The 14403-nt window shown below is 40.9% G+C and overlaps 1 protein-coding gene across 1 annotated transcript; it reads right to left on the bottom strand.

Moving 5' to 3' along the window:
* Window positions 1-557: 557 nt before the first annotated feature.
* On the bottom strand, window positions 558-14083 carry LOC131983060 (myosin heavy chain, fast skeletal muscle-like). Its single transcript, XM_059347633.1, has 39 exons — window positions 13865-14083; window positions 13577-13720; window positions 13333-13489; window positions 13204-13231; window positions 13006-13108; window positions 12825-12917; window positions 12677-12740; window positions 12472-12570; window positions 12281-12384; window positions 12054-12192; window positions 11420-11538; window positions 11162-11311; window positions 10904-11074; window positions 10517-10823; window positions 10337-10413; window positions 10152-10239; window positions 9943-10060; window positions 8704-8827; window positions 8474-8610; window positions 8122-8377; window positions 7720-7962; window positions 7436-7612; window positions 7214-7359; window positions 7018-7108; window positions 6534-6923; window positions 6288-6414; window positions 5823-5941; window positions 5360-5556; window positions 5090-5273; window positions 4846-5011; window positions 4625-4749; window positions 4167-4475; window positions 3886-4089; window positions 3675-3800; window positions 3390-3560; window positions 3131-3235; window positions 2939-3034; window positions 2712-2843; window positions 558-666 (listed from the first exon to the last, which is right to left on the bottom strand). Exons 1-39 carry the CDS (start codon window positions 14081-14083, stop codon window positions 646-648), a joined length of 5826 nt encoding a protein of 1941 aa, XP_059203616.1. The 3' UTR covers window positions 558-645.
* Between the last annotated feature and the right edge of the window lie 320 nt (window positions 14084-14403).

Below are 14403 nucleotides of genomic sequence, written 5' to 3'. Positions count from 1 at the left end.
TTAGGTAGGTTGGCATAAAAGCCATTTCTCCAGCAAAGTCCGGGTAACTACGACAAAGAAATGTTAAACAATAAAAGCAGAAATGCTGAAATTAAACCTGATCACCAATTTGTGTTTCCTCTCAATCACTTACACCACATATAAAAGTCTAGAGCCTACATTCAGCTTCATTCAACATAATTAGAGCTGTTACTCCACGACAACAAAACCAGACAGTTTTCAAGGAATCCCCCACCATCAATTGATAATAGAAACTAACCCACATTGAGTTAATCTTTCAGTTTGACAAGCATTTACGTGTATGAGGATGTAACCATCATGAGTTTTATCCAGTCCATGTACCAAGGTGGGCATGTACTGTATTTTCCTAGTTTATTAGTGTGATCATGGCTGCATTAGGTCCAGTAGCATTTGATCTTTCTAAAATTGTATCAATATTGTGAGAAATAATTTTCTGGTTTGGTCCTCATATTGACACACATGGTTATAATGCAGTATTATTAAACTCCTTTTAACATATAATTTAAAAAAACAAGTAAAAAAACAGAACACTTGAGGATTTGTTAACATTTATTGAAGATTTACAGACTAAAATTATCAGTGGCTCATATTGTATGAACTCTGTTGGCTTCAGCTGGAACTATCTCATTCAGCAGAATCACTTCCCTGAAAGTAGAAGAGATAGTTATTGCTTGTAGGCAGTGTTTGTAGTAATAAATGATGGTGAGAATACAATAACATTCAGTATACATTGCCTCAACTAGAGTTAAGACTCTGGTATTCTTACAGAAAGCTGTCATCATATACACATATAGTTATTATACACTATATGCACAAAAGTATTTGGCCACACCTATTAATTATTGATTTGAGGTGTTTCAATCAGACCCCTTGCCACAGGTGTATAAAGTCAAGCACCTAGCCATGCTGTCTCCATTTGCATACATTTGTGATGCAAAATAGGTTGTTCTGAAGATATCAGTGACTTCAAGCGTGGTATTGTGATAGGATTCTACCTCTGCAATAAGACGGTCTATGAAATTTCATCCATGCTGGATATTCCACGGTCAACTGTAAGTTATATTGTTAAAAAGTGGAAGCATTTAGGAACAAAAGCAATTCAGCCATGAAGTGGAAGACCACATAATATCACACTCTGCTGATTCCATAGCTGAAGAGTTCATAACTTCCACTGGCAATAATGTTAGCACAAAAACTCTGCGGTGGGAGCTTCATGGAATGGGTTTCCATGGCCTAGCAGCTGCGTGCAGGCCTTACATCACCGAGTCCAATGCCAAGCGTTGGATGGAGTGATGTAAAGTGCTTCATCACTGGACTATGAAGCAGTTGAAACCTTTTCTGTCAATTGACAAATCACGCTTCTCTGTTTGGCAGTCAGGTGGTCAAGTCTGGGTTTGGTGGATGCTGGAAGAACGTTACATGCCTGACTGCATTGTGCCAACTGTGAAGTTTGGTGGAGGATGGAAAAGGGTATAGGGCTGTTTTTTTAGGGTTTGGGCTAGGTCCCTTATCTCCAGTGAAGGGCTATGTTCATGCTTTGGCATACCAAGACATTTTGGACAATGCTTTGCTTCCAACAAACAGTTGTTGGGCCTTCTCCAAACTGTTGTTGTGTCAACAGTTTGGAGAAGGCCCTTTTCTGTGGGATGAACTGGAATGAAAATTGCGAGTCAGGCCTTCTCGTCCAACAGAATGCTGCTGCAGGCCTGCTCTACAGAATGAATGGGCACAAATTCCCACAGAAACACACCAAAATCTTGTGGAAAGCCTTCCAAGAAGAGTGGAAGCTGTTATAGCTGAATAATAAGCTTTGAATACAACGTCATTAAAGTCCCTGTTGGCATAGTGTTCAGATGTCTGAATACTTTTGTCCATATATGTACATGTGTATTTCACATAGGAATATAATAAAAATAATGGATATTTAGTAGGGGTGCACCGATTGCAATTTTCTGGCGATCACGATCACCGATTTTCGAATATTCGAATAGTCATTAAATCATAAAAGATCGAATAGTTCATCATATCTGGAAGAAAAAAAAGTTGTATTACTCGTGCCTTCCGCACGGGGGAAGCGTAGCATTTGATGATACAGTGTGGCGGCCGAGATGCCAAGCTGTAGAAGAAGAAACAAACTGAGGAGAGGGTTTTCCACGGCGGTCTATGGGCGGGACAAGTTAGCCCCCAGAGGAATTAGAGACTCTGGAGGTGACGTTTCTGTGCACAACGTCAGCTGCAGCAACTGTGTCCGGTGCTTGTTGTAAACAAACAGAGATCGCTAAGTGAACACCTGCTGCAGCAGCAGCACATACACACTGTACTGCTACAGAGCTAACTGTAGCTAACTGCCGCTAGCGGCGGCTCTTCTTAACGAACCGGCCTCCGGCTCGTTAGCGGCTCGTTAAGAAGAGGAAGAAGGAGTTGCTGGATTTGTTTTCAGTCGCTTTCTTGAAAAATAGTTGCTAAGGGGGTCTGAAAAGTTGCTAAATTTAGCAACAAAGTTGGGAGCACTGCTTCTCCGGTGGGGGGTTATTATCGAGGTAGATAAGATCGGTTTGACATCAAGGAATTGGCGATCGCCAATCCCGCAAAATTAAGGAAATCGGCGCCGATCGATCGCTGCACCCCTAATATTTAGATAAAGTATGTGCCTGGTTACCCAACACTGTCAAAGAGAATGAAAGAGTTACCTTTCCAGTATCACGGCTCTTGGCTCTCAGCTTGTTGACCTGGGATTCAGCGATGTCAGCGCGCTCTTGAGCTTCTTCCAGCTCATGCTGAACCTTCCTCAGCCTGGACATGTGAGTGTTGGCCTGTTCCTCCTGTGAAGAGTTTACAGTTTTCTCAATTTAGCTGTTAATGGTTATATAGTTATTAATTCGCAGCATTATTAACCACATCAATGTAGTTAACTTACAGCCTCCTCAGCCTGTCTCTTGTAAGCCTTGACTTTGAGCTGCAGCTTGTCCACCAGATCCTGAAGTCTGGTCACATTCTTCTTGTCTTCCTCAGTCTATACAGATAAAGGATTATGAGTAAAATAAAAAAGAGGCTTCAAACTACTTTTTCCTTTTAGTAAACTACTTAAATTATTAATTTAATGAATTACCTGGTAGGTGAGCTCCTTAACTCTCCTCTCATATTTGCGGACTCCTTTCACAGCATCGGCTCCACGTCTCTGCTCAGCCTCAACCTCAGTTTCCAGCTCACGCACCTGTAATGTGATGATGGATAATTCATGAAGACCGTGTAAAATAATTTCAGTAAAGATATAAAGCAGAGAAATGCAGTTGAATTAATTTGACTCACTGAAATTCTGATTTACATTGTGAAACAAGTGTTTATGCCACTGTACATGCAGCGCATACCCTGGACTCCAGTTTCTGGAGCTGCTTCTTGCCACCCTTCATGGCGAGGTTCTCAGCCTCATCCAGACGGTGCTGCAGGTCCTTGACTGTGACCTCCAGGTTCTTCTTCATCCTCTCCAGATGAGCACTGGTGTCCTGCTCCTTCTTCAGCTCCTCAGCCATCATGGCAGCCTAAAATGATGACATGTTCTCCAATTGATTTATAATCTAAAGTAAACCCATCATTATGAGTGCATGGAAGTAGACCAAAATCATAACATAGATGGATTAGAAATGTAAACTCACATCAGTAATGGCCTTCTTGGCTTTCTCCTCAGCATTTCTTGCTTCTTGAACTGAATCCTCCACTTCACCCTGAACCTGGACAAGGTCAGCCTCCATCTTCTTCTTGGTGTTCAGAAGACTGGTGTTCTGAATGTTTGAGAAGAGTTGTGTTTAACATGACATTTATAATGCATTATTTTCAGTAGTTTCTTGTGAATAAATGTAAACAAACCTGAGAGTGAAGCAGTCCGACACGCTCACTAGCATCAATCAACTCCTGCTCAGCCACTTTGCGTCCTCTCTCTGTCTGCTCCAGAGCAGCTCTCAGCTCTTCAATCTCAGCAATCATCAGGCCATTTCTGCGCTCCACCATGGCAACCTGCTCCCTCATGTCGTCCTGTCCTCTGATAGCATCATCAAGGTGCAGTTGGGCATCCTGAAAACATAAAATAAAGCTTTAATCTCAACTTTCTTGAACAGTTTATTTTCTTATATCTAAGAAACAAATCTGACCTTGAGCTGTCCCTGGACATTCCTCAGTTGTTTCTGGGCCTCAGCAGCCTGCCTGTTGGCATGGCTCAGCTGAACCTCCATCTCATTCAGGTCTCCTTCCATCTTCTTCTTGATTCTCAGGGCATCATTCCTGCTCCTGACCTCAGAATCCAGAGTGCTCTGCATGGAGTCAATCACCCTCTGGCTGTTCCTCTTGATCTGCTCCATCTCCTCATCTTTCTCTGCAATCTTTCTGTCAACCTCACCTTTGACCTGGTTGAGCTCAAGCTGAACACGAAGAATCTTGGACTCCTCATGTTCCAGTGTACCCTGCAAGAAAAGCCAGCTTAGTTTAGCTTAAAATCCAGTTCTGACTATTTTTTCATTGTAAAGAAACATATATACTACTATAAAATGAGTAAACTAACTAATGGCATAGAGAACTATCAAAGCAGTTTTAATAACAAACAAGATCATACCTCAGCTTCCTCCAAAGCAGTCTGAATTTCAACCTTCTCACTTTCTACAGCCTTTTTGGCTTTTTCCAGCTCATGGATGCTTTTTCCAGTCTCACCAATCTGTTCAGTCAGATCAGAGATCTCCTCTACAGAGAAAATACAAGAAAACTCAAGTTTCTTAGACTCTTCACAACTCGTAATAAATTATTTTTTGCCTTTTATGTAGATGGCAGTTGACATACGCTGCAGGTTCTTGTTTTCTCTCTTCATGGTCTCCAGATGATCCAGAGCCTCCTCATAAGAGTTCTTCATCTTGAACAGTTCAGTGCTGAGAGAGCGAGCTTCCTTCTGGGCTCCTTCCAGCTCTGCTTGGCTTTCCTCATACTTCTGCTTCCATTCTGCCAGGACCTAAAATTATATAGATGAGCAAAAATGTTGTATTTCATTTTGAAAAAGATTTCTTTGTAAATAGTAAACAGTATGTACCTTATCGAAGTTCCTCTGCTTCTTGTCAAGGTTGGCAGCCAGAGCATTCGCTCTCTCCACATCAATCATGAGGTCCTCCACCTCACCCTGCAGCCTCTGCTTGGTCTTCTCCAGAGAGGCACACTTGGAGTTCACAGCTTCAATGGATTCCTCAGCATCCTGCAGGCGCTGGGCAAGCTTTTTCCTGTAAGGAAGAAGAATTTACTTGTGCTTAATTGGAAAAAACACAAAAGTTGATCCATCTATTAGTTGGAGATGTGTTTTATGTACTTTGCCTCTTCCAGCTCCTCAGTGCGCTGGATAGCATCAGTCTCATATTTGCTTCTCCACTGAGCCACCTCGCTGTTGGCCTTAGACATTCCTCGCTGCAGCTCAGCTTTGGCCTCCTGCTCTTCCTCAAACTGCTCTCTGAGCAGATCACAGTCATGGCGGGCTGACTGAACAGCATGGGCCAGGGCGTTCTTGGCCTATAAATTCATCATAAAAAGCAATAAAGTTTAATTAATTTTGTTAACATATTGTAAAATATATACATATAACATGCTTTATTGAACAAACAACCCATATTCCCTTTTTCTGACATATCTAATTCAGTGCACAATAAGTAAGTACCGTGCCTTCAATAGTCAACGTAAAGCATATTTCTGGTTATGTCATTCCTTGATAAATTAGACAGACAGCCCTAGCACACATTGCATTATAAAGTGGATGATGCAAATATAAGATATTGTACCTTCACTTCCTCCTCAATGTGTCTCTTAAGCTCTTCAATCTGCTGAGTGTAGGCCTGTTTGCCTCTGGTGAGCTGAGAAATAAGAGCTTCCTTCTCCTCAAGCTGGCGGGAAAATTCCCCTGAATGAAGAAAGGTAAGAACACAATATATTTGGGTTCTTTGACAAACAAAATGCTTGAAGTGCTTCACATTAAAAACAAAACAAAATATTTGAAATTAAAGCATATACAACATACAAGTAAGAGAAAAATTATATGAATTCTCAGTCTCCTTTACATAGGGCTATATAAAAAACGTAAAAGTTAATTTAATATGCGACTCCGGTAGCTATGCCTTGTATACAAACCAAAGTGTATCCATTTAAACAAACAAACCAACAAAATTTTTTGGAACACTGGAACAGATCACATCTGATCTTAAAAGAGGCACTATGAAGTAACACATGTCAGATCTTTGGATACACACCATTCTCTGTTTGCAGTCTTGCCCTCTGTGCACTAATGTCATTCAGCTGGCGAACATTCTCATCATTTTTGGACTTGATTTCACTTAATTGGTCTTCAAGAGTTCTGCACATTTTCTCCAGATTGGCCTGTAATTGACATGTAATTGACGTGGCTCAAATGCTGCGAACATGGAACTCTCAACTTTCATAATAAGGACATTTGGTAACTTTTATATAATTCTGTTTTACTGGTAAACAGTTCATACCTTTACTTTAGCAACAGACTCCATGTTGCTGGAGAGGTCATCAATCTCCATCTTGTACTCGCTCTTCTCCTTCTCCAGCTTCTGCTTGACACGCTGCAGGTTGTCGATCTGCTCTCCCAGCTCTGCAACACTGTCAGCCTGCTTCTTGCGGAGAGCTGCTGCAGTAGCTTCATGCTGGAGGGTTGACTCTTCAAGATCACGACGCAGCTTCTGGAACTCAGCCTCGCGCTTCTTGTTCATCTCAATCTGAGCGGCTGTTGCTCCACCAGCTTCCTCGAGCCTCTCACTGATCTCCTCAAGTTCCCTGGAGAGGTCAGCCCTCTGTTTCTCTACCTTAGCTCGAGCAGCCCTCTCGGCCTCAATCTCTTCCTCCAGCTCTTCAATACGAGCCTAGATTTGACAATGGTAGTATCAATGAGGCAGTTTTTAACTTGAGAATGTTGTTTTTGATTGATTACTTTAAAATGTATCAGAAAAAAATTACCTGGAGTTCCTTGATCTTCTTCTGAAGCTGAGCACCAAGTGACTGTTCATCCTCAATCTTGCTGAGGAGCTGGCTGGTCTCAAAGTCCTTCCTGGAAGAGGAGAATAAAAACATTGTTTGGTCTCATTGTTGGCTCAGGATTTTTCTGTTGATCAAGGAAAAGAAAATCTAGAGGTTAAATTAACAAAAAACATACTTCTTGAGTTTTTCCTCAGTTTGCTGCTTGTCATTTTCCAGATCCATTATGGATTCCTGGGCCAGTTTCAGATCTCCCTCAAGCTTCCTCTTTGCTCTTTCAAGGTCCATGCGGAGCTTCTTCTCTTGTTCCAGGGATCCCTCAAGCTTTTGAAAAAAAAAAAGGTCAATGTACAATGAGACATTATTCCTTATACCCAAAGTTTAAAGCGATTTTCCTTACATCGTCCACTTGCTGTTCCAGCTTGGTCTTGGCCTTGGACAGAGTGTTGACTTTGTCTTCCTCTGCCTGGAGATCATCAAGTGTTTGCTGGTGGGCCTCTTGGAGGGCTTTCTTCTCCTTGGTTAACTTGGCAATAGTCTCATCTTGAGATGCCATTTCCTCCGTCAGGTTTTTCACCTAAAAATGAATGAAATGTACATTTTGAATTAACTTAACATCAATATACATTTCAAAATGAATATAAAATATGTTAGCATTCAGTGTATATTTTAAGTTATCTTAACCTTGTTTTCTGTGGCATGTTTCTCCTTCTCCACTTTAGCCAAGGTGAGCTCCAGGTCGTCAATGTCTTTCTTCAGCTCAGAGCATTCATCCTCCAGCTTCCTCTTTTTAGCAGTCAGTTCTGAATTCATTTCCTCTTCATCCTCCAGTCTCTCAGTTGTCTCTTTAAGTTTGGCCTCGAGCTGGATCTTGCTCTTAATGAGCCCTTCACATCTTTCCTCAGCATCTGAGAGGTTCTCTCCTTCCTACAATTAACATTGAGACAGTATTGTTTTGACTGAAACAAATGCCAGTGGCTTGTTGGGTAAAGCAAAACATTTGACTGTTTGACTGAAATATATTTGACTGATATATTTATGTTTTCAGTGAACAAGAAATTGTATCTGTCTTTGCATTGAACTCACAGATGCTACTTGGAGTTGCAGGTCATTCTTTTCCTGCAGCAGGGACACCATCTTCTCCTCCAGTTCTTTTTTCTTGGCCAGAGCAGTAGCAAGGTCTGATTTCATCTTATCATAGTTCTCCTTCATCTGCTGTAGCTCCTTCTCTGTCTCAGCACTCTTCAAAAGAGGCTTGATCTTGAAGTACAGATGCATCCATGGCCAGTTTTTCACATTCATGAATGATCGGATGTTGTATTGTATGGTGAAGATTGCATCTCTATTAAAACAAAGAAACAACAAGAATAATATTTATTTTGTTTCATATCGTACTGTGGTTTATGAGGTAATTCAGAATGCAGTACAATAATCCTACCTCCTTTCCATCATCTTAACAAACTCTTTCCTCATAAGGAAACCTCTGCAAAGAGCCTGAGTCATGGTCACCAATGAAGCCAGTTTGTCATCTCTCATCTCCTCCAGGGTACCCAGCAGACCAGCTTTGAAGAACACCTATGTTGTCAAGTGAAGGAATGCAGTCATTAGTGCACATGGATAAAATAGGGCAACTTCTCAAATAAATGTCTGTCAAAATTGTCTTTAAACCTTTGTGTGGCCAAACTTGTACTGAGTGTGGTCTACATCAATGGAGCCCAGCAGCTTCTCTGAAGCTTTCTTGTTATCAATGAACTGTCCCTCAGGGATGACACTAGCATTCAATACTTTGTATCTGCAAGAGAAAACAAGTTGTTACTTATATTTACCACATACCCCAGCCCTATGTTTTACATCATAAAAACATTCATTCGTTATCCTTAACCACGTATCTGCACTCGGGTCGTGGGGGGCTGGAGCCTATCCCAGTTGACATTGGGCGAAAGTCGGGGTACACCCTGGACAGGACACCAGACTATTGCAAGGCTGACACATTTCGACCATGGGCTGGTGCCTGGCCTGTTCGGAAGCCGGTGCTCATTTGGTTCACAGTTAGTTTAATTTGTGAACCAGCTCTGAAACTATTTGCTTCACCACAGGCTCTAAAGCCATGTCATTGCATCACTGCCAACATCTGTATCTCTGCCCTCTTGGCAAGTATAATAACAATGGCAGACTACATGTCTCTACAACACATCTGTGCTGCTCATCTTGATCACTATGGTGGCCAAATACATTCTTATTAACACTGATATGAATGTAAGATCTTAATGTTGGATTTTGTTGTAAGCTAACGCTAGCCCGCTAGCCTGTATCAATCACATTACAGTTAAACAACTCAAATTAATGAATGACACATGTTTTAGTTGGTCTTTAGTTGGTGGCTAGCACGCCACTGATCGCTGGCTAACATTAGTACGCTATCGATCGGCCGCTTACGTTAGCATGCTAGCGCTAGCCCATATCAATCACATTGCAGTTAAAATAAATGAATGATACACGTTTTAGTTGGTCTCTTTCAACAGCACCGAGTTGGTCTTGTTGGTCAGGTAGTGTGTGCCCCCCCCCCCCCCCCCCCCAATTAGAGTCACCAATTAAACCTAAGTGCATGTTTGCGGACTCTGGCCAGAAAACCCGGTGAGAACCCACCTTGACACGGGGAGAACATGCAAATTTTACACAGAGGAGCCGCACGGTTAGCCCTCTTGCCTCACAACAAGGGGGTCGCAGGTTTGACTCCAGCTCTTGTCAAAATGCAGATTACAGCAGCACAAAATTATTACTGTAATCTGCATTTTGACAAGAGCCAAAGTCAAACCAGCAACTCTCATGCTATGAGGCAAGAGTGCTAACCACTACACCACCATATAGCCAATCATTAAAACATTGAATACTTTTACTGACAATCACCTCTGCTTAAAGTCAGCGTAGACAATTCTGCTGGGGAAGCCCTTTCTGCAGATTCTGATGCCTTCCAGCACACCGTTACACCTCAGTTGGTGGATGACCAAGTGGTTCTCCATAAGACCTACACATTGTAAATAATTATCACTTTTTTTTGACAAAAGTGGCTATTTTAAGGAAAGAAAATTACAAAACAACAAAACAAAAAGCCAGACCTGGGGTCTTTGATTCATTAGGAATCAGACAACGGACAAAATGAGGATGAGTGCTCCTCAAGTTGGTCATCAGCTTGCCCAAGTTCTCCTATGAGGCAAAACATAATTTGTTATTACTGATTTTAAACAAACATCAACTTCAAAACATGAACCAATCAACTGATTTTTGCAGATGTTAAATATACCCTGAAAAGAGCAGACACAGTCTGGAAGGAACCACCCTTCTTCTTTCCAGCCTTCTTGCCACCACCACCAGCGGCATCTGGATTTAAAAAAAAAAACAGCATAATTAACTCATTGTTTATTGTTCAAGGTGACTTTGAAAAATATTAAATTATAAATTAATTGCCACACAGTTGCATTACCATCAGATGAAGCATGAGCTGCATACAGCATGGCCAGCAGTTTGTTTGAAGATTTCTGGTAAAGCTGTACAACTGAGTCATTCAGGGGGTCCTTGTTCTTGTCCAGCCAGCCAGTGATATTGTAGTCCACTGTACCGGCATAGTGAACCAGAGAGAAGTGAGCTTCAGCCTTGCCCTTTCCAGGCTTCGGCTTCTCAAAGGCCTTGGTCTTGCCAAGATGCTGATCATGCAGCTTGTTCTTGAAAGAAGTGTCTGTAGCCTTGGGGAACATGCACTCCTCTTCAAGAATGGAGAAGATGCCCATGGGCTGAAAGCAAATGTTGTTATTTAAAAAGAATCAACACCCAGAAAACAGGATTTCAGTTCCATGAGAAAGTTTTGTCTTACCTTCTCGATAAGCTCAATGCAGGCGGCCAAGTCCATACCGAAGTCAATGAACTCCCAATCAATACCTTCTTTCTTGTACTCCTCTTGCTCCAGGACAAACATGTGGTGGTTGAAGAACTGTTGCAGTTTCTCATTGGTGAAGTTGATGCAGAGTTGCTCCAAGCTGTTGTACTACAGTATACAGGTAGACAATAAGCTGACCAGACAGGATGTGTTTATATATCACCATTCACCATTACTGATGTTTTTGTAACTCACATCAAAGATCTCAAATCCAGCGATATCCAGCACTCCAATGAAGAACTGTCTTGGCTGCTTTGTGTCAAGCATCTCATTGATGCGGACGACCATCCACAAGAACATTTTCTCATACACGGACTTGCACAGAGCACTGACAGCATTGTTGACCTAAAAAATAAAAAAAAAATAGTGGTCAATTTTATGATTTTTTTTTTCATATTAAACCATGTCACATCTTTATTTATTTTTTTAAAGAAAAGGTTTTCTTTTTATTACCTGTGGCACGGTTTGACCTTTGGTCACCATCTCGTTTCCAACCTTGACTCTTGGGTAGCACAGAGCTTTCAGCATATCAGCTGAGTTCAGGCCCATGAGGTAGGCGATTTTATCAGCCTCTGATTGAAGGTAAAAATGTTTCATTAATGCAGAGAAATACACAGGATCTAACAAAGCAATGTTGCTGCTCAAAAGCAAGATTATGAACTCTAATGTTACTAAAATCAGGATTAAAAACACTACTAAAAACCTAGTTCATATGTATTGTATGTAAAATGCTTGTTGGCAATTACAGGCAGTTTAGTAACTGACAGTGCTGCTTGTCAGTTACTTTTGGTAAGCTGTAGCTTGTGACTCCTTTTTCCTTCAATCGTACAATTTGACTGTTTGACATAAAAGTAATTTATTGGTGATGCTTCATGGCCCGTTTACCCCTCGGTCTCATATTGCTTTAATATTTCATACATCAGAGTGCTGACTGGCAGACTTTCTTTATAGGTGAGAGATACTAAGATCAAGTTATGAATACACTCTTGCAGTATAAGTAGGTGTTTTTAAATTGTAGTTGCTTAATGTGATTATATATGATATGATGTTATTTGATTATGAAATATCACACTATTAATACAATTACCCTCAGTGCCATCAGGTTCACCCTGCTCCTCACGCTGCTTCTGCTTGAATTTCATGTTACCATGATGCATCACAGCTCCAGTCAGCTTGTAGATGCCATTCTTTTCCTCACCACTGAAGCCCAAGATGTCAATAGCAGTCTGCAGATCATGCACAGCAAATGTTTTTAGAAAATCAGGTAATTCTGACATTCATTTGTTGGTATTCTACAAGTTAATATCAACTTACATCTGTTGCAATGAATTCCTCCACATCATTGATGCTTTTGACAGTGATTTCACCCTGACTGATCATTGGGTAGTCATAGGGGTTGGTGGTGATCAGGAGAGCCTCTGAAAGATGAGAAAGAAAAAACCTATTCCTGTGATACTGTTTCAAGTATTGTCACATTTTGAAGTCCAAATTGTATTCAAGCATACCCAGGAGCTCAGGCTTGTGGCCAGTCATCAGCTGATAGAAGATATGGTAGCTCCTCTCAGCAGACAACTGGAAAGTGACACGGGACTTCTCCAACAGATCTGTGAGTATTTGTTAGATATAAGTAATTGGTGATGGATAAGACACTAAATGTGTAAGATAATAATTGTCGTCACTGTGGCCAAAAGGAAAATAAATTTAACTTACATGTTTCAATATCAGCTGAGGCCAGCTTGCCACTAGAGCCAAAGTGGATTCTGATGAATTTACCCTAAATATTAACCGGAAAACGTCAGTGTAATTTTAAGTAGTTAGAACAAGAAAAGAAAGAAGAACAAGTTAGAAGAAGACTTACAAAACGAGAGGAGTTGTCATTCCTCACAGTCTTGGCATTACCATAGGCCTCAAGCAGAGGGTTGGCTGCAATGATTTGATCTTCCAGCGAACCCTGTGTAGAGATATGTTGAGGCTGTATTGAGGTATCCAACAAAAATTAACTGTGGCAAAAAAAAAATCATACAGACAACCAATTTTACCTGTATTTTGCTTGTTTCTTTTTTAGCTCCAGCCACTGCAATTGTTGCAAAGTACTGGATGACACGCTTGGTGTTGACAGTCTTTCCTGCACCAGATTCTCCACTGAGAAATGAAATTAAAATTGAAGATCTTTACTTATTAGCAAGATAGTCATGAAGTTCCAAAATAATTGTCTTCATAAGTTGAGTTATACTCACGTGATAAGGATAGACTGGTTCTCACGATCTGAAATACAAGCATACATACTGTATGTGAGTTAAACCTACCATTGAGATTCTTCTTTGTCTCATGACCTCAAATTCTGCCGTAACTTTGATCTTTCTTACCAGTGAGCATGAACTGATAGGCATTGTCAGAGATGGAGAAGATGTGGGGTGGAGCTTCAATCCTCTTCTTGCCTCTGTATGCATTAACAACCTGAGCATCGTACACAGGAAGCCACTTGTAGGGGTTCACGACCACACAAAAGAGGCCAGAGTAGGTCTGTCACGGCACAGAGAGAAAGATATTGATATTTGATGCACAGGCTTTGCAGATACAAGCACACTGAATAATACAATTGAGGCTTACGTAGATCATCCATGATGCAAAACGCTCTTTGAGGTTATACAGCACAGCAGGCTCATTAAGGTGGGTCATCATGGCCATGTCCTCCATCTTATCGTACTTGGGAGGGTTCATTTGATGGATGTCATCCTCTTTCACAGTGAGGGTCTGAGTTGGAAATACAATACAATACAGAAAATGTATATATCTACTAAAAAGATCATATAGTCGAATATTATAGTTTATTAAAGCTAATATCATTTTTATTTGCTGAGAGTCTAGAGTAAAATATGTAGGCATTATTGCACTTACCTTTGAGGGCTTTCCTTCATAGAGCAGTGTTTCAACTACTGCTTTGCCACCCTCTTTTTTGATGAGTTTACCCTTGGAGTACATGACATCTGGATCAACCACAAAGAAAGCTGTTTTGGCATCAAATGGTGCAGTCTGAGCCTCAATCCTCTCCTTCTCCGGTTTTCTGAGGTAAATGGCTGCAGGGCCATAGGCCTCCATCTCTGCGTCGGAGCTCATGATGGCACCGGAAGCGACTGAGAACAAGAAGAGATCATACAAAAATTGTTTTTATTAAATGTTAACATGCTGTGATAGACATGTCATAAGTTGTTTTGAAATTGTGGATATCACTTGAAGACAACTTTAATTTACCTCCTTTGGTCCCAACAGAAGATGGAATACAGTCAGGTCTGTTCTTTTTTTACCCTATTAATGAATGGTTAAGCATTAGTTAAATAAATCATTATTGAAATATAGATATTTCCAGAATATGCACATACTATTTTTAAACAATTAACTGGCATGGAAATAAATTACAAACACATTATTGATCAATT

This window comes from Centropristis striata, chromosome 13 (assembly GCF_030273125.1).
Source record: "Centropristis striata isolate RG_2023a ecotype Rhode Island chromosome 13, C.striata_1.0, whole genome shotgun sequence".
Classification (NCBI taxonomy): Eukaryota; Metazoa; Chordata; class Actinopteri; order Perciformes; family Serranidae; genus Centropristis; species Centropristis striata.
The sequence above is the reverse complement of the archived record's forward strand: the minus strand, read 5'-3'. Positions and strand labels throughout refer to the sequence as shown.